The sequence below is a fragment of the Equus quagga genome, chromosome 8 (assembly GCF_021613505.1).
Source record: "Equus quagga isolate Etosha38 chromosome 8, UCLA_HA_Equagga_1.0, whole genome shotgun sequence".
NCBI classification, from domain to species: Eukaryota; Metazoa; Chordata; class Mammalia; order Perissodactyla; family Equidae; genus Equus; species Equus quagga.
In genome coordinates, this window is record NC_060274.1 from 99,303,732 (window position 1) to 99,330,928 (window position 27,197).

The following is a 27,197-nucleotide window of genomic DNA, read 5'->3' on the forward strand; positions in this document are numbered from 1 at the left end:
ATGTCATATGGGAGATATCCTTGTATCACTCACGTGACGTATGTTTTTTTCCTACCTTAGAGAGAAGAGGCAGAACTTGTTTTCCTTCTTTCCCTGTCAGCTACCACAGGGCATGCTTGAAATTGCTTCTCTGCTCTGTTCTTGAGAATGCGATTGTCTAAAATAACAGTAATCGTGGTGAGATTTGGACAGTCACACAAGTTTCTCTCTGTGAGCTTTTACAAATGCTAGCCCGTAACCCAGTGGCATTTCTACCATAAGATTTTACGGCAAATCCGTTTTCCCTCTTCCTTATTTTGTTGGTTTCAAATAGATTTCTTATTGCCAATGGAAATAAAAATCAGAAATTAGAGAGCAATGATATCACTTGTCTTTCATGCTTAGTAAAGAGCTCCTAAAACTCATGTAGGATGCAGCAATTTTATAGGGCAGTTAATCATCCTATCTTTCTAGCCAATTGTTCCAGCTACAATCAATTTTATGACTTTTATTAGTGGCTTCATGCCCAGATAGAATGCAAATCAAACTAAAACCATGGAACAACACCCCAAGGCTGCTTTTCTAAAGCACATGGGCACAGGCTATAAATCACAATGCTTTGTTTCCTCTGTGTTATCTTTCAAAATAGGTGGGATTTTTTTGTACATTACTTGTCTCTCAATTGCTGGAGTCCATGAAATCCAAATCATGGGAGTGAATTAGGTATAGCTGTTAGAAGTGGTCTTTCTGCTCTCATGGTATTCATTCCTCAGGTTCTTTACAATACTGTCTCAATTATTACTTTTCCTGTATTCATAATATTTCCAACAATTAAGTGCCTTGCTTCTGGGGACCAGGAAATAAACAATTTACACAACTCATGATCCATGTCAGCAATTCTTAGATCCTCTCATGGGCTATCCACAGGATCTTAATCCCTTGCAGCAATGCCTTGGGTACTAACATATTTGAAAGGGTTTAGAGTGTCAAAGTCACCATAATAAGAATTTACGTTTTACCAGTTTTAGGAGTGAAAAATAAAACATTTGGGAAAACTTTCCAAAATTGACACTCATGGTTGATTTCTGTATACTGTCTGTCTTAATACCAGCTTTATTGAGATATACTTCACATACCAATTTATCCACTTAAAGTATATAATTCAATGGTTTTTGAAGAGTTGTGTAGCCAGTACTACAACCAATTTTAGAACACTTTCCTCAACCCCCAAAGAAGCTGCATACCCATAAGTAGTCATTCTCCATTCCTTCCCCATCCCTTGCCCTAGGCAACTACTAATCTACCTTCTGTCTCTATAGGTTTGCCTATTGTGGACATTTCATATCAATGGAACAATGTGGTCTTTGTGACTGGCTTCTTTCATTTAGTGTAATGTTTTCAAGGTTCATCCATGTTGTAGCATGTGTCAGTATATCATTCTTTTTTATTCTGAATAATACTCTATTTGTAGGAATATACATTTATGCATTCAGCAGTTAATAGATATTTGGATTGTTTTTCCTTTTTTGCTTGTTATAAAAATGCTACTATGAACTTTTGTGTACAGATTTTTGTATGGACATACTTTTTCACTTCTTTGGGCATATACCAAGTGGTGAAATTTCTGGGTCATATGGTAATTTTATGTTTAATATTTTGGGGACCTTTCTGACTGTTTTCCAAAGTGGCTGCATCATTTAACATCCCCACCAGCAGGGTATGAGCATTCCAATTTCTCCACATCTTTGTCAATACTGCTATTACCTGTCTTTTGATTATAGTTATCCTAGTGAGTGTGAAGTGGTATCTCATTCTGGGTTTGATTTGCATTTCCCTAATGGCTACAGATGTTGAGTATCCTTTCATGTGCTTTTGGGTGTTTGTATATCTTCTTCGGAGAAATGTCTGTTCAGATCCTTTGCCCATTTCTAAATTGGGTTGTCTTTTTATGACTGAGTGATGAGTCCCTTGTTTATTCTAGGTATAAGTTCCTTATCAGATACATGATTTGCAAATTTTTTCTCCCATTCTTTGGGTTATTTTTCCACTTTCTTGATGGCATTCTTTGAAGCATTAAAGTTTTTAATTTTGATGATGTCCAATTTATCTAGTTTTTCTGTTGTTGCTTGTGCTTTTAGTGTTATATCAAAGTGTATGGTGCTTTTTAAAAAATTAGTCCTGATATGGCATTTTTGATACAAATGTAGGCTCTGGTATTACAGTCCTATTTTTAGATTCTAACTCTGCCCTGGACAAATTATTTAAGTTCTCTCAGCCCCAGTTACTCATCTGTAAGAAGGGGATAAGACTAGGACTTGTCTCTTTAATTGTTGTGAGGATCAGATGAAATACTTAGAATTTTTCAGAGCTGTGGTAATGCTCTATTAATTTTAGCTATTACTATCATTATAATCCCAATAATAAATTCTAGTGTTCTGAAAATTAAACTGAAGCCAAGTAGTTTATGTGAAGAAGTATGTAATAATGTACAGTTGTAATGTTTTATAGACAACAGCGAATTTGGCCCCATGAAAATCAGGTAAAGCTGTCATGGTGGTTATTATTTTGAGGAGTTGCTGCAGCTGAAATATCTTAAGAAGAGCCTTTTTTGCAGGTCACGTGGCTGGGAAATGCCAGAGACAGAGTTAAAACCTAGAGTTGTCTTTTCTTCTTAGAATCATTAATTCAGTTTTTTTCAGTAATAGATTTGTAGTACTAGTCAGGTGGCTGGAGTTTTATAGTCTGCGTGGTGAAGTATTACCTCAGACAACCGTATCAGGAAAGAAAAAAAGTGATTTTGTGGGAAATTAAAATTGATAGCAAGTACTGTATGAGACTCAAGGAGTTAGAACATACTTGACTAAAAAGTTTATCCTCATAGATAGCCAGATTAAGTAAGGAGTTATAATTACATATACTTTCTTCTTTAATTCAAAAGAACTTCCTTCTTATTTCCAAAGTGGTACGTGCTCATGGTTCAACATTAGAGAATATAGGTGAGCAAAAAAGAAAACATCTTCCCAGACATTTTCTCGATAAGCTTACATTCCAAACATGTTTATATTTAGAAACATCTCCAAAAATGGGCAAGTAGATTTTCTATTTAATGTTGGATTCATTAGGCATGAAGTTAAATTAATTTATGTTAGGATGCATGTATGATTCTAAATTCTGGGCTACCAGACTGGGTTTGTGGTCTTTTGTTGAACAGCCAATGATCACCTTTCCAGATCTTCTGAAATTCATTAACTACATTTACTTTACTGTTTACTTATCTAGAGAAAGAAGAAGGACTTCTATAATTCTCTTGGTAAAATTAGAGCCCCATGAGTAATTAACTCTCAAACACAAAAACGGCTGATCTCTAGTAAGCAAGTACTTCCTAAAGGTGATCGAGCTGACTAAAGTGATTATTGCTTAGAAATTAAGCATTTTACGGATAAGCAGTAAACACTGTTTAAATACCTTGTGTTGTCAGAGGACAGGGACTCTCCGACCTGACCCTCACTCTGCTGCTGCGACTCTGGGGTACATTCTTGAAGTCTACAAGTTTTACACAGGACTTTTGAGTGCTAGATACCATTACCTTCTCAAGTTTTATTTTCACTAAAATTCATTGAGAAAAATACATCTGACTATAAGATGACATCAAATCTAAGTTAATGAAACAATTGTGACATTTGAAGTTCTATTTATATGAGTTTTTTCATTTTTTTTATTGAGATAGCATTGGTTTATAGCATTATATAAATTTCACATGTACACCATTATATTTAGATTTCTGTGTGGACTACATCATGTTCATCACTCAAAGACTAATTACCATCTGTCACCAGACACATGTGCCCTTTTACCCCTTTCACTTTTCCCCCTTCCCCTCTGGTGACTACCAATCTGTTCTCCTTATCTATGCATTTGTTTGTTCTCGTCATTGTTTTTATCTTTCACATATGAGTGAAATCATACTTTGACTTTCTCCATATGACTTATTTCACTTAGCATAATGCCCCCAACGTCCATTCATGTTGTTGCAAATGGCAAGATTTCATCTTTATTTTTATGGCAGGGTAGTATTCCATTGTATATGTGTACTACATCTTCTTTGTCCATTCATCTGTTGATGGGCACTTATGTTGTTTCCCAGTCTTGGCTATTGTGAATTATGTTACAGTTAACATAGGGGTGCACATATCTTTTCAAATTAGTGTTTTTGTGTTCTTTGAGTAAATACCCAGAAGCAGAATAGCTGAATCATATGGTAGTTCTGTTCTTAATTTTTTGAGGAATCTCCATACTGTTTGCCGTAGTGGCTGTACCAATTTATATTCCCTTTTCTCCACATCTGCTCCAACACTTGTTATTACCTGTCTTTTTAATAATAGCCATTCTGATGGGAGTGAGGTGATGTCTCATTGTAGTTTTAATTTACATTTCCCTAATAATTAGTGATGTTGAAGATTTTTCCATGTGTCTGTTGTCATCTGTATGTCTTCTTTGGAAAAATGTCTGTTGAGATCCTCTGCCCACTTATTAATGGGGTTGTTTGTTTTTTTGTTGTTGAGTTGTGTTCTTTATAAATTTTGGATATTAACCACTTATCAGATATATGATTTGCAATTATCTTCTCCCAATTGTTAGGTTGTTTTCTGGTTTTGTTGATAGTTTCCTTTGCTGTGAGGAAGTTTTTTAGTTTGTTGTAGTCCCATTTGTTTATTTTTTCTTTTTGTTTCACTTGCCTGGAGAGACATGATATTCAAAAAGATACTGCTAAGACTGATATTGAAAAGCCTTCTGCCTAAGTTTTCTCCTAGGAGTTTTATGGTTTCAGGTCATACATTCAAGTCTTTAATCCATTTTGAGTTAATTTTTGTGTGTGGTGTAAGATATTTGTCTACTTTTAGTTTTTTGCATGTGGCTGTCCAGATTTCCCAATACCATTTATTGAAAAAACTTTCCTTTTTCCATTGTATGTTCTTGATTCCTTTTTGAAAATCGGCTGCTCGTAGATGTATGGTTTATTTCTGGGCTCTCAATTCTGTTCCATTGGTCTGTGTGTCTGTTTTTCTGCCAGAACCATGATGTTTTGATTACTACAGCTTTGTGGTATATTTGGAAATCAGAGAATGTGATTCTTCCAGCTTTGTTCTTTTTTCTCAAGATTGCTTTGGCTATTTGTGGTCTTTTGTTGTTCCATATAAATTTTAGAATTCTTTGTTCTATTTCTGTGAAAAATGTCATTGGGACTTTGATGGGGATTGTATTGAGTCTGTAGATTGCTTTAGGAAGTATAGACATTTTAACTATGTTAATTCTTCCAATCCATGAGCATGAAATATCTTTCCATTTCTTTGTGTCTTCTTTGATTTCTTTCAACAATGTTTTATAGTGTTCAGTGTACAGGGCTTTCAACTTTTTGGTTAAATTTATTTCTAGGTATTTTATTCTTTTTGTTGAGATTGTAAATGGGATTGTATTCTTAATTTCTCTTTCTGCTATTTCATCATTACTGCATAAAATGCAACTGATTTTTGTATGTTGATTTTGTATTTATTTATTATTTCTAATAGTTTTTTGGTGGATTCTTTAGGGTTTTCTTATATAATATGTCATCTGCAAATAGTGACAGTTTTACTTCCACCTTTCCAATTTAGATCCCTTTTATTTCTTTTTCTTGCCTAATTGCTCTGGCAAGGACTTCAAGTACTATGTTAAATAAGAGTGGTGAAAGTGGGCATCCTTGTCTTGTTCCTGTTCTTAGAGGCCTAGCTTTCAGTTTTTCACCATTGAGTATGGTGTTAGCTATGATTTTGTCATATATGGCCTTTATTATGTTGAGATACTTTCATTCTATACCCATTTTATTCAGGGTTTTTATCATAAATGTATGCTATATCTTGTCAGATGCTTTCTCTGCATCTATTGAGATGATCATGTGATTTTTATTCTTCATTTTGTTAATGTGGTATATCACATTGATTAATTTGTGGCTGTTGAACCATTCCTGCATCCCTGGATCATGCTGTATGATCCTTTGAATGTCTTGTTGTCTTCAATTTGCTAGTATTTTGTTGAGGATTTTTGTATCTAAATTTATCAGTTATATTGGCCTGTAATTCTCTTTTTTTGTGTGTAGTCCTTGTCTGGTTTTGTTTGAAGATATTATTGCCTTCATAGAATGAATTAGGAAGCATCCCTCTTCTTCAATTTTTTGGAAGAGTTTGAGATGGGTAGGAATTATCTTTTTTGAATGGTAGAATTCACTGGGGGAGCCATCTGGTCCTGGACTTCCTTTTTTTGATTACTGTTTTGATCTCCGTACTCATGCTTGGTCTATTCAGATTCTCTACCTCCTCTTGATTCAGTTTTGGAAGGTTGTGTAATTCTAAGAATTTATCCATTTCATCTAGATTATCCAATTTGTTGGCATATAGCTTTTTGTTGTATTCTCTTATAATCCTTTTTATTTCTGTGGTATCTGTTGTAATTTCTTCGTTTTCATTTCTGATTTTATTTGAACCTTTTCTCTTTGTTTGTTTGTGAATTTAGCTCAAGGTTTGTCAGTTTTGTTTATGTTTTCAAAGAATCAGCTCTTAGTTTCATTGATCTTTTGTATTGTCTTTTTAGTCTCTACTTCATTTATTTTTGCTCTGATTTTTATTTCCTTCTTTCTACTGATGTTGGGCCTTGTTTGTCCTTTTTTCTCTGGTTTCCTTGGGTATATTGTTAGATTGTTAATTTGCAACTTTTCTGGTTTTTTGAGCTAGGCTTATATTGCTATAAACTTCCCTCTTAATACAGTTTTTGCTGTATCCTCTAAATTTCGGTATGTCATATTTTCATTTTCACTTGTTTCCAGGTATTTTTTTATTTCTCCTTTGATTTCTTCATTGAGATAGTAGTTGTTCAGTAGCGTTTTGTTTAATTTTCACATTTTTGTGGCTTTTCCAGTTGTCTTCTTGTAGTTGATTTCTACTTTCATACTGTTTTGGTCAGAGAAGATGCTTGGTATTATTTCAATCTTCTTAAATTTATTGAGACTAGTTTTGTGGCCTAATATGTGATCTATCCCAGAGAATGCTCCATGTGCATTTGAAAAGAGTGTGTATTCTGCAGTTTGGGGATGGAATGTTCTGTATATATCTATCAAGTCCATCTTGATACCTTTTACGGCCAACGTTTCCTTATTGAATCTTCTGTCTGGATGATCTCTATCCATTGATGTAATTAGAGTGTTGAAGTCTGCTACTAGTTTTGTCTAACCATCAGATTCTCCTTCTTTGTCTGTTAATATTTGCTTTATGTATTTAGGTGCTCTATATAGAAGTGAGACGACTTCTGGTCTCAAGTCAATCCTTCCCATCATAGCGATTTTTCAAAAAAACTAAAGCAGGGGCTGGCCTGGTGGTATAGTGGTTAAGTTTGGTGTACTCTGCTTCAGCAGCCTGGGTTCATGGGTTTGGATCCTGGACACAGACCTACACCACTCATCAAGCCATGCTGTGGTGGCAACCCATATACAAAATAGAGGAAGATTGGTACAGATGTTGGCTCAGGGCCACTTTTCCTCAAGCAAAAAGAAGATTGGCAACAGATGTTAGCTCAGGGCCATCTTCCTCACACACACACAAAACTAAAGCAAAGTGGTAGAGCTATGCTGCAGGAATTTGAGATTTATTATCACAATCTGTTCAAATGGTTTCCCTCTGTCCTCTGCATGAGGTTCAACATATTCCTTAGTCAGGACTATCCAGATTATTTGGGCTATTTGAAGCTCATGATAAATATACTGGATGATGAGAAAACCTCTAGTGTATTTAAACTTGACTACACAAAGTAGTTTAGAGTAATTTCTACTTAATTCCTCAAGTATTAATTATTTCATGCAAAAATGAAGAAAGCTGTTAGTCTTTGAGTCTATCAATTTTGTCAGTATTTAGGAGAAGTGTCATATAACCAGTGATTTAAATTTGCAATTTCATTTTATTTTATTTTGCTAGTTAAACAAAAAGTAATGTTATATACCATGGAAGCATGATTGTTTTATACAAACAAAATCATTTTGAACTAAAAAGATCTGATACCTGACCTTCATCTTAAATTCTAGCAGATGAAAATGTCAGATGCCTCTGTTGGATTACTAAAGTCAAATGTCAAATGGAAAAATGATTATAAGCTTTAATTATGTGGCCTTAGGGGGATAGGTTTTGTGAAAAGCAAGGCTGTAGTAGTGGCTATAACTAGAAAATTCTTTGCATCATAGGGAATTGCAAGTCACTGTATGCAAAAATTGGAAGTTTTGTCCTAAGAAATGAAACTAATTAAATACAGTTTCATCTTTGTGTGTGTGTGTGTGTATTTTTGAAAAATCAAGTGATAGCATTTTTCTCAAAACGAAGCCTCTTATAGTTAAGTGAACAGAACAGTGTTTCTGGGGTACTAGATCCTTTTTTTCAAAGTTAGTTTAAAACTTTTAAGTTATAAAAAGCTGTATGCCTTAGGGATGTCTGTCTGCTACTCTGTAATTAATGATTAGCTAATTTCTGTTAGAAATTGCCAGAACTTTGGAAACTGTCACAATTTCTAAGTAGACCAATTTTAAGTCCATTGTCAATATATAGTGACTAATTATTGAATGAAGGAGAAGGATAAGCTCAATTAGAGGTGAGAAGAAGAGTTGGTGGGGGCAAATGGGAGGAGGAATAGGGTTTCTTGCTTTCGGTTATTCCAGGGGTACCTGCTTTGCTTCATGAAACACCTGGGAGCTCACTGATTTCTGATGGAAGAAATACTGAAGTGGAAATCCTGGCTGGGCATTCCTAAATTCTATCCAAGTATGTTTAACTTACTCAGGATTATTCAAAAGGAGCGGTGGCTAGAGTTTATAGTAACTAATATTTCATAAAGTGTCTACGTGTAGCTATATGGGGAATTTTTTGTTTGTTTGTTTTATTTTTGTTTTTGTATTTCTAAGACTGGCTTGATATAGGCATGGAGAGCCCTTTGATGGGGCAGAAATTCATTCAATTTTGTTGGTTTAACCTCATAGAATAAATTCTTTCTCTAAAATAGCTCTGGTGATTGCCGGGAAGCCTAAGCTTAGTTGATTTTAGTTCTCATAATTTACCTTAAGCCAAGTTTCTATTTCAGGATACAAATATAAGTTTACTATGGTGAGCCTGACAGGAAATACTAAATTATATTAATAATTATAAATGACTAACTTGAGTTTTAATGCTACTGAATGTTTGGTTTGATGATGCTGGGCTATGGAAGTCTTGATAATCAAAGCTAGATGTCCTGGTGTAACATACATATTAAAATGGGCACAGATAATGCAGGAAACTTTTTATAAAAGCAGCCCACAAATTATGTTACTTTAAAATGAGCTGGAAACTCATTTATGGGAATGGTCTTTGGGTCTTAGAAATAGACGAAAAGATATATGTTTATATGTTTTTTAAAAGAGATATGAAGATTTATTTAATTTTCTACAAAGGTGTTTTTGGTGTATTGATAGTGAAATTTTGTTTATTTGTAGAATTAGTGTCATATTTTAATAATTTTAAACATACTGAAAATGTAAGACATTAATAGATGAAGTACATTTTCTTTTTTACTAAATCTTCTAGGGGCTCCTCCTTTCTGTCCTCAATGCCATTACCCTTGTTTCAAGTCTTTCAACCATCTGGCTGTCCATGATCTTCTGCAGTTGGCCCTTTCTGGCCAAGCTGATTGTTCAATTTTCAGGAAGTTTGTGAGTTATTTGTTAGGCACAACTAGTATTAAAAATTAAATAAGGGGCCAACCCAGGGGTGTAGTGGCTAAGTTTGTGTGCTCCGCTTTGGTGGCCCAGGGTTTGCAGGTTTGGGTCCTCAGTGTGGACCTACACACCGCTCATCAAACCATGCTGTGGCAGGGTCCCACATACAAAAGTAAAGGAAGATTGGCATGGATGTTAGCTCAGGGACAATCTTCCTCAAGCAAAAAGAAGAAGCTTGCCAATAGATGTTAGCTCAGGGCTAATCTTGCTCACCAAAAAAAAAAAAGAAAAAAAAATTTAAACTTGTAGTTAAGTAAATTGTATTAAAGCAAAGGTAATAAAAACTCAAAAGTTATTACCTAATTATTTTACATTTTACTATTATCTATGCTATTGAGGTTATTTATGTTCATTTTATCTGAATGGTAACCACACTATGTTATGATATGCAATTGTAAATCTCTTCCCAACTCTGTGTTCAGTGACTTCACATCTGGATACTTGAAATTAGTCATGGTGGGAGTATTCACACCACAGAAGTTGGCAGATGCCGTAAGTCATTTTGTTTTTGCTGGAGAAGGGACAGTTAAAGATTTGCCAGCACACCGCACCACTGCCTGCAGTCTGCCAGGTTTTGGTCTCCCTGCTTCTAGGTTCTCCTCCCAGCTATCTGTCTAGAACAACCCGCCATGCTTAATTTTCCTAAATAGGGAAAGCTGAGCATGGTAAAGGAAGGAATGAAGTCAAAAGAATGTGGCAAAAATCTATAGTTTTTGCCTTTACTAGCAGACAAGTTTAGCATCTCTGAGCCTCCATTTCTTTATCCTTAAAATAGGGCAATAATATGTTTTTGTTCTACCTACCTAAAAAGATTTTCAAATTAAAATCACGATGTGCTAATGTTTGTGAAAGCTCTTTGACAAGTGCTATACACACATAATGTTTTTTCAGTAGTAAACTCTTGATTCACCTTTTCCCTTCTTGGTTTAAGTTTACAAAGGCTTATAACCAACAAGATGGAGTTTATATCCTAAAATGCTGTCCCTGATTTTTCATAGCCTAAATACCACCTGTATTTCCACATGTACTTCCATTGCTTATGTTGGTCACGGGTTTGGCACCAGGTGGATATGACGTCCCCTTCTTAGACGATGCCCACTGCGGATGCTGCATGATCATGACACTTCTTTAACTGCTGTGTTCAGACTGTCCCCAACTATTTTCATTCTCATTCTCCAGGAAAAATTACCAATGGATCAGATTGGACAATAAAGACGAAACCTAATTATTACTCTTTATTAGGGTCTGAAGGAGCTTTTCAAGATGAAAATATTGCAAGTTAATGGGAAAAGTGACATATTAAAAACCATTGTCACACCTTGATATCTTAGCAAGAAATGATTGATGAAATTACTTAGCCTTCGAGTTGGGCCCTAATTCAGTTAAGTTTTAAGGAAGGACAAGTTGTAGAGACATCAGAAACATAGGGCAGGGCTGACAGAAGAAGCGGGAGACCAGGGAAGTATAAAGAAGAATCTGGACCCCTTTGATTTTTGGTGGCTAATTTGCATTTTGATACATTACCAAAGTTTCAGTGACATCAAATTTTAGACATTTTTGAAGAAAAGAAAGATACTAAGGGAAAGAGCATATGTTTGGGGGTTACTAATTCTAAATTCAGTTTCCTTTTCTCAATAAATAAATGAAATTTCACCCAAGAAAGGTCTCATCTGCTCAAATTTCATTTAGAAATTTCTCTTCATACGTGATGTGATTGCTTTGTTTCATAATTCTCCTCCTCCTTCCTCTTCCTTTTTCTTCTTCTTTGTCTTCTTTTTAGATTTTCTTGTCTCTGTGAAGATTATTCCACTTTATCCAAAGGAGTTAGAAACAGTGTACTTGAAAGTAATTGGAGTATCCTCCCTAATTATTTACCACACCAGTTTCGCTAGCTTCCGTCATAAATTGTTATTTATTTGATGTGCAGAGGGTAGATGTGCGTAACTGCTGATGGGCGAGGAGCAAAACATAAGGAAGGTATCATCCCCACCCTCAAGTAACCATTCGGAGGTGATAATTAAGTCAACAAATTGATACAAACTACTCATTAACCCTCCGGCAAGAGTCAGTTCATTCAACAAATAGCTCATTGCTGAGTACCAGGTGTTACAGTAACAAAGTTATATAAGGGTGTTGCCTGAGGGTCGATTTTATCATTCACAGGTCATTTTATATTTGAAGTGGTGGAGACCGGACTTCAGCAATTTGCTATCAACTCCTAGTATCTGGTTATTTTGGGGCAGGTTTTTTTGAGGAAGACTGGCCCTGAGCTAACGTCTGTGCCCATCCTCCTCTACTTTCTATGTGGGATGCCTGCCACAGCATGGCTTGCCAAGCGGTGTGTAGGTCTGCACCCAGGATCCCAACCGGCAAACCCCAGGCTGCCAAAGCGGGACGTGTGAACTTAACTGCTGCGCAACTTGGCCGGCCCCAGTTTTTTTTTTTTTTTTTAGAATACTTTTAATATAGAATGTTTAGCAGTTTGTTTTTTCTTCTGGGAAGGATTCTACCATCATTCCCGATCCTTTCTCACAAGGCTACATCACATAAGTTTGGAGGGGTTGGTATTTTATACAGATGTGTCCTGTAAGATATGAAGCCCTGGTATTTACATAAGTTGAATTATTTTATTCTCATATTTACACATCTACCATTTTCCACAGGCCAGAAGATTTCAAGGGGCATCAGATTCCAGGTCTACGTTGGAGACCCAGTCGAGTTAATGTTTCTCTCTGTCCCTCTTCTCTTTCTTTTAGCTGGACCAGACCAATTTTGAGGAAAGGGTACAGACAGCGCCTGGAATTGTCAGACATATACCAAATCCCTTCTGCTGATTCTGCTGACAACCTGTCCGAAAAATTGGAAAGGTATGTTCATGCACATCATTTATCAGTTGAAGAGAGAAATGAATTATTTAGAGAAGGGAGGACTGATGTATTGGAGGGCTTAACTCTTAAAATGGCATATTTAAAACAGCAACATCTTGTATTCTTGCTGAAGTCTTAACCAATTAAGAATTAAACAATGAAAGGGGAAGGATAAAAGAAATATAACCATTTTCCTGAGAAATGACTTTTTTTCTGAAAAATACCTATTTGAATCCTGAGAAGTTACCTGTCTTTAAAGAACATTAAGCGGATTTGGTGAAGATGGAAATAACATCTTTATGAAGCAAATTGTGTATCTTTGTCTCCAAAATCTTAGTATGCAAATAGAAATGTACATACTTGGAAATCTTAAGGTAATGGCTTTGGATATCAAAGAAATGTAAAAATTTCATATTTGGGGTGCATATTGAACGCCAAGTGTAGTGTCTCCTATCAGCCGCTCTGGGAGGAAAGCATCATCTCCGTCATGCAGAAGAGCAGACTGAGGCTCACAGTGATGATGTAACCATCCAGCTGATGACTGATGGAGCCGTGATCCTCCCCAGGTCTGCGTTCCTGGTGTGCCCAGCAGCAGTGTTTCCTGTTGTAAAGAAATTCTCAGAGTTTCTTGGGCCAGCCCTGTGGCATAGTGCTTAAGTTCATGTGCTCTGCCTCAGTGGCTTGGGGCTCATAGGTTCAGATCCTGGGTATGGACCTACACACTGCTCATCAAGCCACACTATAGTGGGGTCCCACATTCAAAATAGAGGAAGATTGGCACAGATGTTAGCTCAGTGACAGTCTTCCACAAGCAAAAAGAGGAAGATTGGCAACAGATGTTAGCTCAGGGCCAATCTTCCTCATAAAAAAAAAAGAGAGAGAGAGAGAAATTCTCAGTTTCCTTTTCTGAGAGCATTGATTAGAATTCTTTTGATTGCCAGTGACAGAAACCCAGCTAACAAGCTTAAGCAAATAGAAAGAGGGAATTTATTGGCTCATGTGCTCTACCTGTGTGAAGGCCAAGGTAGAGGACTGGCCTTCGGGACTCAATGGAACCAGGGACTCAAATGCCACCCCATGGCATTTGCCTTGTGCTGCTTTTGTTGTCTCAGACTGACTTCCTCCATGCAGTGGGTCCTCAGAAGTCTTTGCTCATATCTTTACAGACCACAGAAGAAAGAGCTCTTTCTCCTTGGCCAAATGTGAAAAACCCCAGAGACTCTTGAGTCACAAGTGTTCCTCAGACCAACACAGATTATGAATAAGCTAGAGTGGGTCTTGTGCCAGCAGCACAAGGCCTGGTACCAGATGAAAGCGAGAGGGAAGTAGCAGTTAGTAAAAAAAAAGATAAAGAAAAAATAGCCACTAAATTATTGCACCAAAATAAAAAAGTTGAGTAGACTTGCAATTTGTTGAGCTGATTTTCATTGAACTTGTTCCTGTTTTTTTTTTTTGACATTTTCATGGCAAAATAAGATAATCAACCTTACTTTTCTTGATTTTATTCAAAGAATTAAGCTAGCGAGAGTAGTAGATTCACATTTCCAAGATCAAGGACCAACTTCTATTACTGAGTACTGAGTGTGCATAAGTGCTAGGAAGGCAAGGATATTTTGTTTTTTGTTTGGATTGGTTGGGTCTATTTATGAGGTATCCCCAAGTGCCTACAATAGGGCCTGGCATATAGTAGGTGCTCAATAAATATCTGTTGCGTGAATGAATGATGATTGAATGTGAAATGGCTAGCATTATGTAAAAATCTATAACATTGCAGAGATAAATTGTATAAACATAATACATTGTAGGTATATCAGCAAATTAAAAATAATATAGTAGATATTGAATACCTAAGTTCTGAATAGATGCTGAGGGAAAGATTAATTAGAGAAGGGCTAAGTTAATCAGAAACTGTGTACTCCAGATATATTTTTATTTGTGGCCGAATAAAGGACATACACTTGAATTTGTAGGATTATCTGGCCTAACATTTTTTTCTCCTCCATTTTCATTGTGTCCCCATATCAATTCAGTTTTGAAAATATACCTATTTTGTTTCAATTCAACAACTCTGTGCCAACCTAAGTCCATAAATTCTATCTTTATTATTTTTATCTTTATTTTATATCTTTTTCATCCTGTTGTTTCCTTCTTTTTTAATAAAATGTTATTTGGAATTTATTGAAACATTTTGGAGGAATGACATACCTTTTATAGTACTTTGTACCTCTATGCCCTTGGGAAGTGAGGCTGGCCTCATATTTCATAACTGCCTTGTGACAAAGGCCCTCGGGTGGTTACCACATGGTTGAGGTATTTTGGCGTATCTGGCTCAGTTTGATGCCCTGGGATTGAACCTTCTCATCACTCCTGTGTGCAAACCACACATTCATTTTATGACTGTAGCTAGGCTACAATTTCGATAAGTATAAAGCTTCTTCCCTTATGATTCAACTCTTGGTGTTTGGAATGCTTTGTGGGTCTGTTATGGTGCTGCTAGAACCACACTGCCCACTCTCGCTGCTAACTCTTCGCAGGCTACAAATTGTTCAAGTCCCACTCATTAAAAAAAATTTCTCCCACCTTGCCTTCCTCTCAGGTTATTACCCCATTCATTTTTTTTTTTCTTTCATAGCTAACATTTCTCTGCTCTCCTGGTCTCTCCACCTCTTCACCTTTCCTTTACGTCTCAGCTCCCTGAAATATGGTTTCTGTGTCAACAATGTTCCTAAATGACATTGACCAAGGTCACAAGAGGTCTCTTAAAGTCAAATATAATGACATCTTCCTACATGACTTCAATATTGACCACTTCTTCCCACCCTGAAACCATTTTTTGGTAGATGTATCACCTTTCTTTCCTGGCTTTCTCATCTGACTCATTCTTCTCTTGAAAGAGAGGATGAACCTGTCTCCATATTTAGTTTCTTACCTGATTGTGAGTCACTGAATGATATGCATGGGAGGCAAGTCCCATGTGTGTGAGGAAAAGAATGGGAAAGAATGTGGGAGGCAGACAGATAGGATAGGGTAATTAGGTGTTATAGATAATGAGCTTCTCGGGGAAGCCACTGTCCACGCACAGAGACTGCCAAGCTTGCCCTCAGATCTCACTTGTGTGTTCTTCTTTTAGAGTGACTTGGAAGCACCTCTAAAAAAGGGGTAGTAATGGGAATAGCTGTTGGTGAGATGCAAAGCCTTTATCTAATTCTTGCCTTTGAAACTTTTCATCTCTTGCAGTTTAAAAATGAAGATGAGGGTAACATTTAGACTTATATTTTATCCACTTGGGAAGACACAGGGGGCTTTTCTTGATAGAAAGCAGTGGCAATAACTGAAATATAATCAGCTGATGAACCTATAGTATTTAAAAGAAAACAGAACATTTATTGATACCAGCCATTTTTCAGACTATTTACTTTCTATTCTTACCAGAAAATATAGAATTTGATTATATTCTAATTTTCCAAATACTTTTACTGTAATAAATGACTTTAGTAGTTGAAAAGGAAGTTGGATGATATTTGTTTCGTACCCTTACATTTAAAAACAAAGTCTAAATAGCAAGTTTTTCTGATGTTAAATCACAGGAAAATTCACCTGACGTTTTACCCTGTTTTTAGTTTGACAGTTAAATTTTGTAAAACCTACTACAGTTCTACATGGATGAAGATCGAGAGGCGAAGGGGAAAACAAATTAAATTTTGTTTATTGTTCCAAGCACAGCAATGTGTATTCTTAAGAGACATAGGTTATTTGTCCACCTGTTGCATTGCTTTTAAGAAGCCCAGAACCTTTCTTTAACACATATAATGTGGCCTTTTCATGAAGTCAACTCCCTGAAATTTGGTATATGGCGGAGCACTGAATTTTGCCAAATATCTGACTGAGCGTTGGTGTTGAAAGGTCTCCACAAGGTTTTGTCTCTTCAGTCACTGGGTTAATCTCCTTGGATGTACTTGTGTGAATAAAACTATGTTAAGGGAAATAGAACAACTCAAATATTTGCATATGCAACTTATTGGTCCCACTTTTTCTTCTTTTGCAGAGAATGGGACAGAGAGCTGGTGTCAAAGAAAAATCCCAAACTCATTAATGCTCTTCGGCGATGCTTTTTCTGGAGATTTATGTTCTATGGAATCATATTATATTTAGGGGTAAGGATCTCACTTGTAAATTCATTATAGATAAAATAATTATATTAATTTTTATGATTACAGAAAGACTAGGGTAATCTGGTGTACAGCTACAAGGACTAATCAGCTCCAAATATAAAGAAACCACTCAAACTCTGGTAGAGACAAGTAAAATTGCTTTGGAACTAAGATGTCCTGGAACACAGGTGGCAATTTACAACTTAAGATGGGTTCAGTACAATAAATTTCTTTTAAAAAATTTAGTTTCTGTGATCCCAAATCGCATTATCTTCCTAGTACATGAAATTGCTGGTGCCTTTATTTTTCTGCATTCAACAGGAGAATGTCAGGAGACAATGTCAGGAGGGAATTAGATCAAATTCAGCCAATTACATATATATGTTTGTAATCTTCTGAAATCATATCTGTGTGCTGAATTGTTTCAAGGGAAAATAGCAAAACTTTAAAATTTGGCAGCAAGGTGCTCTTGGAATGTGTGTTCTCAGTCTCCTTCATCATCAGTGTGAAGAGAGTGCATGCCTGGAAACCCCAGGTTTTGTGGTGTTTAAGTACAGCCTGAGATGGTCCCCAGCTGCTGTCAAATGTGACTCTGATCTATTATCTTTTACATCACCAGAGCATCATTTTGAATCCTTGGTTGTAACCTGTAAGAGGTGATGGCAAGTTGAAAACTTATTTAGTCTTCAAGTACAGGCTGTGCACGATATTTGCTTTGGGACGTTAGTACCATCTGGATGCATCTGTATTGTGTTCGTATAGGTCTTCATGCCTCTGAGAGTTAGTGGTGCTGCCATGATGTCTCCCAAAGAGATGCCAGACAAGTTGCATTGTTTAAGAATTTATAGTTCATGCACACCAAGAAAAATACACTAAAAATTTATTTTGACAAAGATGACCACATTTAGGTCCAGAATGTTCTTGATAATCTGGAAAAATTCTTCTGGCTTTTGAAATCTACCTCTCTATCGATCGATCGATTAATCTTTCTATTTCTATTGAAACCTGTAGCAGTTTGGGGGTGAAAATATTTTGTTCATAAATATGAATAAGGTAGCTGAAGAACTACTTATTTTTTAATATGTCTTTGAGGTGATTTTTCTCAATAGGAGCTCTCAGAGTTTTGGGAAACAATTTTATCCATAGCGTCTGGCTCTATTTGACTTAGTTTTTAAAAGTATGTTTTGCTGGTTGCTTTAAGGATTACATTCTATACATTTGAATCAGTGTATAGAAGTACAATTGACTCTGGTCCTATCATATGAGTGTAACATTCTCAATAAGTTCCTGTGGGTTGAAGTGAATGATACTTCAAACAATTGTTATATCATGATAAAGATTGCCATCAGACTCTAAATTTTCCTTAGTCATGGTCTTCATCACACATTTCCGTTGATTAACATAAGCACTACTGAGTAGAAACTGGAAGAGAAGCCTTATTATCAAGCCCTTTTTATGTTCTGCCTGGCTTTTGAAATCATTTATCCACCAACCTAGAAGTTTAATGTGAATAAAAGTACTCACATAGATGTGAAAGTTTAGATGAGGCATGTGCACACAGACCAAAAGTTTACTATTTATTGAGTTTATATTTGTTGTTCCTAATCTATTCCAGGTTCAGTATTAAGCCTTTTAGGCAGATTATTTTATTTAATTCTCTCAGTAACTCCATGGAGCAGTTGTTATTTTCTCTAACATACAGAAAAGAGAATTGACATGCAAGGAAATTAAGGAACCTTCCTAAAGTCACACATATGGTAAATTTGAGTGATGGCCACGTGTCTTTAGCCCCAAAGCCTACGACTCTTCCATTATATTAAATTATAATTGTTATGCAATTATATTTGTAATGATTGTATTTAGGTATTCAACAGAATGGTGACTCTAGTAACCAGTCTTGGGTCTGCTGAGTTTCTTTGCATCTTCTCAGGAGACACAGGTTAACAGAAGCTTGAAGGTGGAGGATTCTTCCAGGGTCATCTCAGGAGCAAATCTGAAGAAGGTTCATAGCAGGCAGCAGGATAAGGGAGTCAACTAGAGTCTTCTCATTTACTTATACTCAGAAGGAACTGTGTGAAATCTACCCATGAGCCAGTAGTGCAAAGGGGTGGGAGAAAGGAGTGGATGTGGAGAGGGGCTAACTTAGTTTTCAACTTCTCAAGCTTGAAAATATCCCACCAAAAGAAATCTTAAAGTCTTTCTTGGTGTATTAATTACCCATGAGTGAGAGTGAGGAGAGAGGTGTTCTTGAGCTAACTTCAGCCCTGGGCTATAGGTCTGGAACCAGCAGCGCGTTTGAAGGGCAAAGTTTATTTGCACCAGCTCAACTTCTTTTCATAACCAACAGAATATTGGTGAGGAAAAGAATGGATGGGAAAAGCAGCTGAAATGTGCATGGTGAGAAAGCACCATTTACATTGGCAATGACACAGGTGTAGTGAGGCTGTAGGTTTCCAGCCTTGTCGCAGAGAAAAGGCCTTGCCGAGGCTGTGCAGTTTTAAGTAGTAGTGGACATGTAGAAAATTCTAAAGAATTTAGGTAACCGTTGTGGTCATTAAGATGAGCGCAGCTTTTCAGGGCATCTGATCTCTTGGCTCCATTCTTTTTGTCGCTTCAGAAGAAAAGAAGGGGAGAAAATTTAGCCGTTAGAATATGACCTCTCTCCTCTTAAACAGCTATACCAATGACTTAGTATTTTTGGTATTCTTTCTGGGCATTCCTTCTTTCCTCTGTGCGTGTCATCTTGGTAATTTTTAAAGTCCATTAAATGAGCAACGATTCTTGAAGTTGCTATAACACTTCTCTTGGTACAAGGTGGACATACTTTCAAAATGTCCTGTACATTCTTAGTCCCTCTAAATGAAGATAATTGTGGTATAAAGAATATTTGGTCGGTTTCAGGACTGATAGAAAAAGTACTGTAAAATTTGCTTTTGATAGTGAAAGGTTAAGAAAAAAGGAAATGCCACTGTGAAGGAGCTGCTCTCTGCACTACTGATGTAATTTTAAATCCTATTAGCTATGGCCTCTCAGCGTTAACTGTGTGCTTGTTTTTTCTCCATCTGACTCAGCGACCAGATACAACATTGTCTTTAACACTTAAGACTCCTAACATAGAAGAGAAACTACTGTTGAAAAACTGAGTGTGAGAGTCAATGAAGGATAGTCAGAGGGAAGCCAAGCAGAGGGAGCTCTGTAAGCAGATTACTGAGAGAATATGGTTGTCACAATACGTTTATTATGATAAGAAATTCGTAAGTGTTCACTCAAAAATATTCTTGATGCCTAAGCAGCCCTGGACATCTTTCCATCATAAAATTGGGGTACATGTCAGTGCAACTTGGGTCACACTACTTTTATTCATTAAACCCCAAGAAGTTTAAGGGTGTAAAGGAGAAGTCCTAGTGCTCATGTTGCTAGAGTTCTCAAGTCCCCCAGTCTATGTTGCAAAGGAAGATCTTTGTCCCTTATGTTTTGACAAAGACATTAGGTAGGTGTTTGAATTCAAGCATACTGCTAGAGAAGGGAGAGTGTTTTTGGGGATCCTGCACACATAGACTCTGGCTTAGGCACTGACTTATGTCTCTTTCACCTCAGGACAGCTACCTCTAGCCAATCTTCTAGATGTCTGTCATGTCTTTCTCAGCTTCCTCTGCTATCCCACCATAGCCTGAATATTTCTACCCTCTACTAGAACCCCCATCTCTAGCACACATGCTGCACTTCCTTGTGCTACCCACGGCCTTCTGCATCTTCCTCTAGTTCCTGTGACAGGAAGATTTGGAAATTCACAGGGTTTAGATTTCTTTGAAATATAAAGAATTTTTACTTCAACCTTTAACGTACCCGGGAGCCCCACCCCAGATGATGTAATTTAATTGGTCTGGGATGGGCCCTGGGATAATAAATGGTATTCTTGAGAAGTTCCCCAGGTGATCTGTTTCAGGTAGACAAGTACCAACATTATCACTGAATGCATCTGACTTTTGCTAGAATCTGAGGTGAAGGGATTGGGGGTTGGTACACACAGAGAGAACTTTTTAGTTTGATTTTTTTCTTAATGGTAATACAGAAAAATTTTAAAACGTAATATTGAAGATAAACTATTTTATGACATAAGGGCAGTGTTTCTCAAATTTTTATATGCATACCAACCCCCAACCCCAATCTAGCTAAAATGCAGAATCTGATTCAGAAGGTTTCAAGCAAGACCCTGAGATGCTGCATTTCTAAGCTCCCAGGTGAAGATCCTGCCCTAGCATTGCACTTTGAGTAGTAAGGCCTGACAGGGTCATGGAAGAAGAGAAAGCTTAGTTAGCAGGAAGAGTTGTTGTGAAAAGATAAGTAGGCAGCCTTTATGGCCATGGAGCCCCTGAATAAAAGTGACAGGAATCCCACTGAGCTAAAAAGTGACTAAGGGTTTATCAGAAAGTCCCAACGTTAACTATTAACTTTCTGCCTCTTCCTCTGGCGTTCCCTCTCAAGACTCCATTGGAGAGAAGTAGATGACAGGTGCATGGAGAGGGCAAAGGTATAGAAGAGGGACTTCCTGTTTGTCTTCCAAGACTGCGGCAGGGTGGATGTTACCTCTCTTCCTGCAGAAACATTGTTATACAGATTGGTTAGGTGTTTACAGCACTATTTGAACAGAAAGGTGCTCTAAGAGCATTTAGCATTATACGTGCATTTGAAGGCTCACCTAGGAATCCAACGCCACATTCAGAAGAATATTGTGTCCAAGGCAAAATGTATCTTCTGTTGTTACATGTGAAAGTTTAGAACAAAATCGATTTGTAAATTAGGAATTGTGTGTGATCGTGTGCTTATGACATCAAAGATCTTGTTTGGACCTCAGTTTCCTTAACTGTACACTTAAAGGGGCTGCAGTGAAGTGAACAGTCCCTATGATCCCTTCTGCATTTTAAATTACGTGTCTGATGCTATGGAGCCTAGAGAAATGGTCCTTATCTTAAATAACAGTGATGTTAACTTATAACTTGATTTGCTAGGTTGTTGTTCAACTAATCACAATGCTTGAATTCATGATCAACTGAGAGAGACCGAGGTCATGATATAACATTTTATTTTGATTCAGGGTTATGAATAAGAGGGGGGCTTTGGAGTGAAAGTGGGAAAAAAATCCCAGTTTACTGCTTACTAGCTATGTGACACTGGGCAAGTTATTCAAACTGTCTTTGACTCAGTTTCTTTAATTGTAAAGTATAGATAATAATAGCTAATTTCATAGAGTTATTGTGAGAATTAAACAAGTTAAACATGTGGAATAGATCCTGGTACATAGCAAGTGCTTCAGAAATGTTAGCTATTACTATATCTTTAAATAGAATCTCCACCTACCTGCGCAAATAGTCATATTATTTGCATTTGCTTATTTCTCTATATATGCTATAAGAAAGTCTTAAACTACTAATTTGATTTTTATGTGTGTGTGTGAGAAAGATTGGCCCTGAGCTAACATCTGTAGCCTATCTTCCTCTGTTTTGTATGTAGGATGCTGCCACAGCATGGCTTGATGAGTGGTGCTAGGTCCGCGCCTGAGATCCCAATCTGCGAACCCTGAGTCACCAAAACGGAGCATGTGAACTTAACCATTACCCCACTGGGCCAGTCCCCAAATTTGATTTTTTATAGAGCACAGGAAAATGTTTGGCTGATGTTTAAAAATGATGCCTAGATTCTAAGCATTTCTTCAGAAATTAAAATTAATATTTTAACACATCTTCCATTATTGCATTTTCTGGATTAAATCTACTATTGCTGCTATATCAGCAAATCCAGGAACTTTTTCTTATAAAACATGAAGAATATGGCTTAGATTTCTAGTGAAAACATTGCTGGTAATAGTTAATGAATCAATAAACACTAAAAGGAAAATAACAAAGGCAAAACATTTGAATTAGACATGGAATCTAAAAGCGTGATTCAAAAGTAGGCAGATAGATTCTCGGTGTGGTGTATATACATTTTTTTGAAAACTACAAACAGTTGTGGCAATTAATAGGCTTTATTTTCTATGCTGAATATGGAAAAATTCTTCCTTTAGCAATTAGTATAAAGCAAAAAATTACCATCAGACTCTAGTGTATCAAGATAAACAGAAACTTGACACTCTTGTTTACCCTGTCAAAAACAGAATCTTAGGGGGCTTGCCTGGTGGCACAGTGGTTAAGTTTGTGCACTCCACTTTGGCGGCCTGGGGTTTGCCAGTTTGGATCCTGGGTGCAGACCTACACACCACTTATTGAGCCGTGCTGTGGCGGCATCCCACATACAAAGTCGAGGAAGATGGCACAGATGTGAGCTCAAGGCCAATCTTCCTCAGCAAAAAGAGGGGGATTGGTGGCAGATGTTAGCTCAGGGCTTGTCTTCCTCGGGAGGAAAAAAACCAGAATCTTAAGCCATTGCTTTGTGTTTTGTGATAAATTCTGTGTGTTTTTACTTTCTTCCATTTTCTTGTATGCATGTTTTCTTTTTATCATTTATTAATTATCTTAAGTTATATGTAATTTTACATTCAAAAATTTATTATTCTTTTAAGTATTTTTTATAGTTCTGGTTTAAAAATATTTAAGACTTAGTATGTGGCCGGTGCAGTGCTAAGCACTCATGATACATATATAAAAAGGCAAAGTTGGGTGGAGAAAGAGACTTATAAACTTTCAATTAAAAAAAAAAGAAAATAATCAAATCATTACTGAAAAATTTGCTGTCTATCCTTCCAGTTTCTTTTCCGATGGGAATATATATTTAATGAAGGGGGGTGGGTCATTACTTTACATAGTATATTATAAATCTGCTTCTCCTCTTAATGTATTGTGAATGCCTTTTCGTGTCATTAGATGTTTTTCTGCTTAATCATTTTAATGTTTAATGAATCATGTGGCTGTACCATAATTTATTTGATCAGTTCCTCATCACTGCATATTTAGATTGCCTCCAATTTTTTTTTACTGTTGTAAACAGTGCTTTAATGCATATCTCTTTAAAGCTAAACTTTAGCAGATTTTCAAACTGCCTTCCAGAAAAGATGTACTAATTTATTTTCTTGATGCTAAGGTATGAAAATTCAGTCCTCACTAACAATAGGTATTATCATTTAAGGAATGTTTCCAAATTGCTAAGTGAAAAAATACATTATCATTTTTCCTTGTATTACTTTGGGTTCCCAGTGAGTTTAAATAGTTTTTATGTATGAATTATGCATTTATGTTTCTTTTTTTGGATGTGAATTGCCTTTTCATGTTTTCTGTCTACTTTTATTTTGGTGTAGTTGACTTTTTCTTATTGACCTATGAGAGACTATTGTCCCCAGCCCATCATTTGTTTTTAGTGAGTTTTTGTTTGTTATTTAACAATCAGAAGTTTTAATTTTTAAAAGTTTTCTGCCAAATCTATACACCTTTTTTTTTGTTTTCTGCTTTTGACATCAGACACTTTTAAAAGCCCTCCCTTTCCAAATGTTGTAAAAGCACATATCTTTGTTTTTATTCCATCTTTTACACGTAAATATCTAATCCACTTGGGATTTATTTTAGTGTGTGTATAAGATAGAAATCTAATTTAAAAAATGAGTATCTAGTTTCTCCATCACTTATTGCATAATCTGGCCTTTCTCCACTGAATTAAAATGCTGTATTTTATTATATATTAAATTATTACATGTACTTGGGCCTGTTCCTGGATTTTCTAGATAAATCAGTCTATTTTTATATCATGCCACATATTATTATAGCTGTATAATATGACTTAATATCCAGTAATGTAAACCTTCTCACACATTGTTCTTATTCCTCAAATGATTTTGAGTAGTCTCTCATTTGTTTTCAAATGAAATTTAGAATCATTTCATCCATTGATTCAACAAATATTTGCTGAGTGGATATTCTGTGCTAGGTATTGTGATGTTGAGATTGTGGCAAAAACTAAGACTGACAGTCTCTACTTTTATGGTGCTATAAGTTCACTTACAAAAAATCCACGTGGAATTCTGATGAAAATTGCATTAATCTTATAAAATAACTTGGAGGAAAATGTAATCTTTGCAATGTTAAGTTTTTCTTTTTAGAAAGTTGTCTCTCCATTTATTAGAGACTTTAAAAATGTCTTAGTAAAATAAGTAAAAAAAAGTTTTGTAAAATATATTTTAAGATATATATAATTATTGATATTTACAATATATCTTTTTTGTATTGTTACTATAAATCGGACACTTATTTAATTGATTATTATGCTTGGTATATGAGAATCTATTTTCTTAGTAAATTATTTTTTAAACCTCACCTATTAATCTCTTGATTCACTTAAATTTATTGTATAGACAATTGTATTCTATGCTGATAAGGATTCTTTGCTTCTCCTGTCCAATATTCATAGCTCAATTATTTTTCTTGTTGAGTTATATTGGCTAAAATTTCCAGAAAAATGTTAAATTGTGCCAATAGCCTGTATTCCTATTGTTTGTGTTTTTCTGACTCTAAAGGTAATGTTTCTAGAGTTTTATTAATTATGGGACTGATTATTGTTTTGAGGGAAAATTTCTTTCTCAGGTAAATGAAATATCTGTATATTTGAGTTTATTTAGAACATTTATCAGAAACAGATATTAAAGTTTTATCAGATTCCTTCACAGTCGTTATTGAGACAATCATAGTTTTGTCTGTAGTCTATTGGTATTCTGTTAATTTATTTCTCAATATTGAGAAATCTTAACTTCTCAATACTTTGCAAATAATGTGCTGGTATTCCTGAGATAAGGACATATAAAATATATTAAAATGAGTTGAGATGATGATGATGATGATGATAATTTTGCTGACTACATAAAATAGGAAAAAGATGTAACCTCAGAAGTTCTTCAACTAATCATTCTACTTGTATTAGAAACAACTGTGCTTTGGGTTTGGATTATAATTTTTAAAGTAAAGTTATTTTGGGATAATTAACTTAATGTAATTGCAAGCCTGAACCAAGTTTCCTATTTTTCTCTGAACTTTCTTTCATAGTCTGAATATCCACCAGACTTCCCCATCTCTAGAAACATCTGGCCCTGTCCCAGGTAGAAGAGAAATGGCTAAAGGATTTAGACTCATCCACAGTGACTTTGAGCTCTGATCTGGAGGATCCCATGAGAGACCAGATATATCCCCTGGGAGGTATTTTCAGGCTTCCTAATTTTTCTCTGGGAGGCTGATCTAAATTGAGAGTCAAGATTATTTCCAGCAGGAATACAGTCACTTGTGCTGTTCTCTAACCTGACCCCCTCTGCCAAGATAGTCTTCTGAGCTCACACTGTTCAGACCTGCGTCCCTCTGAGTAGAAAATACCCATAGCAGTGGCAGGAATGGGCCAGGGCAATTGCCTAAGGAATCTTCAACCTCTGCCATGGGACTCCCCAGACTCAGATCATATAATCAGAGATGTTAGCACTGGAGGGGACCTTCAAGATCAGCTTGCTCCACCACTCAGTTTATCAGTGAGGAAACTGTTGAGAGAAGGGAAGTAACTAAGATGGCACAGATTATGTAGGTAACATGCTGGGATAAGAACTTGGGTTTCATGACTTTGAATTCAGTGTTCCTTTCACTGTTGTGCTGACTTAAAAATTGGTATCAAGCTTCTTCTATTATCTAAGTGAACCGTAAGTGAATTCTATCTTGATTTGTGTCTGATAAAAAGTAATAAAATATTTAATCAAATTTTCAAATAAATTTACATTCCTCTTCATTACATTCAAGCCTCAGTCTGCTTGCACTATTTTATATGGTGGCAAGTTGGGAAGTTTCTTGTGTCTATGAAAATAATCTGAGCAACAGGGTACACACAGCTTTCACACACCAAGAATATAGGACTATGTTTCTCCCAGTCGTTACAGGAGTGATTTTTGTAAAACACTGCACTTCATAGGCTGAGCTAGGTATCAGTTACTATTGTTTTTCCTTCCAAATAAAAAAATCAGGTGATATTTGTAAATGGTTCCACTGTAAATATTAGAGAATATGCTGCTTAAAGCAGAGTAGGGAAAACTCTAGAAGAAGGTGTTTGGAGTGTGGATTTTGTCCTTAAATGTTGACAGTTCCATGTGGTGGTGAGGTTTATGTTGCTTTGCTTTCGGCAGATTATCCTATTATTGGAATTTTCTCTACTAAAAAGAAACTTCGTTTTTTTTCTGTGAACATGTACCCTCCCAGAGTAACATACCAGTGTCCTTGTGGAATAGCCATTGTTGCTCAAAGGACAAATATGTCCTCTTCTGGTTGAGGCAAGGTGACAACTAAGTGGTTCAGTAATGACAGTTTGTGGAATAGATGTCTGAATCAGATTACCATACATTTTACTTGTTTTGTTATAAATTGCAGCTGA

At 36.1% G+C, this 27,197-nt stretch overlaps 1 protein-coding gene across 1 annotated transcript in view; it reads left to right on the top strand.

Moving 5' to 3' along the window:
- Positions 1-27,197, top strand: part of CFTR (CF transmembrane conductance regulator) — a 165,883-nt gene that overhangs the window by 19,378 nt on the left and 119,308 nt on the right. The window contains exons 2-3 of the mRNA XM_046670741.1: positions 12,556-12,666; positions 16,712-16,820. Coding sequence (XP_046526697.1) covers positions 12,556-12,666; positions 16,712-16,820 — 220 coding nt within the window. The remainder of the gene's footprint in view (positions 1-12,555; positions 12,667-16,711; positions 16,821-27,197) is intronic.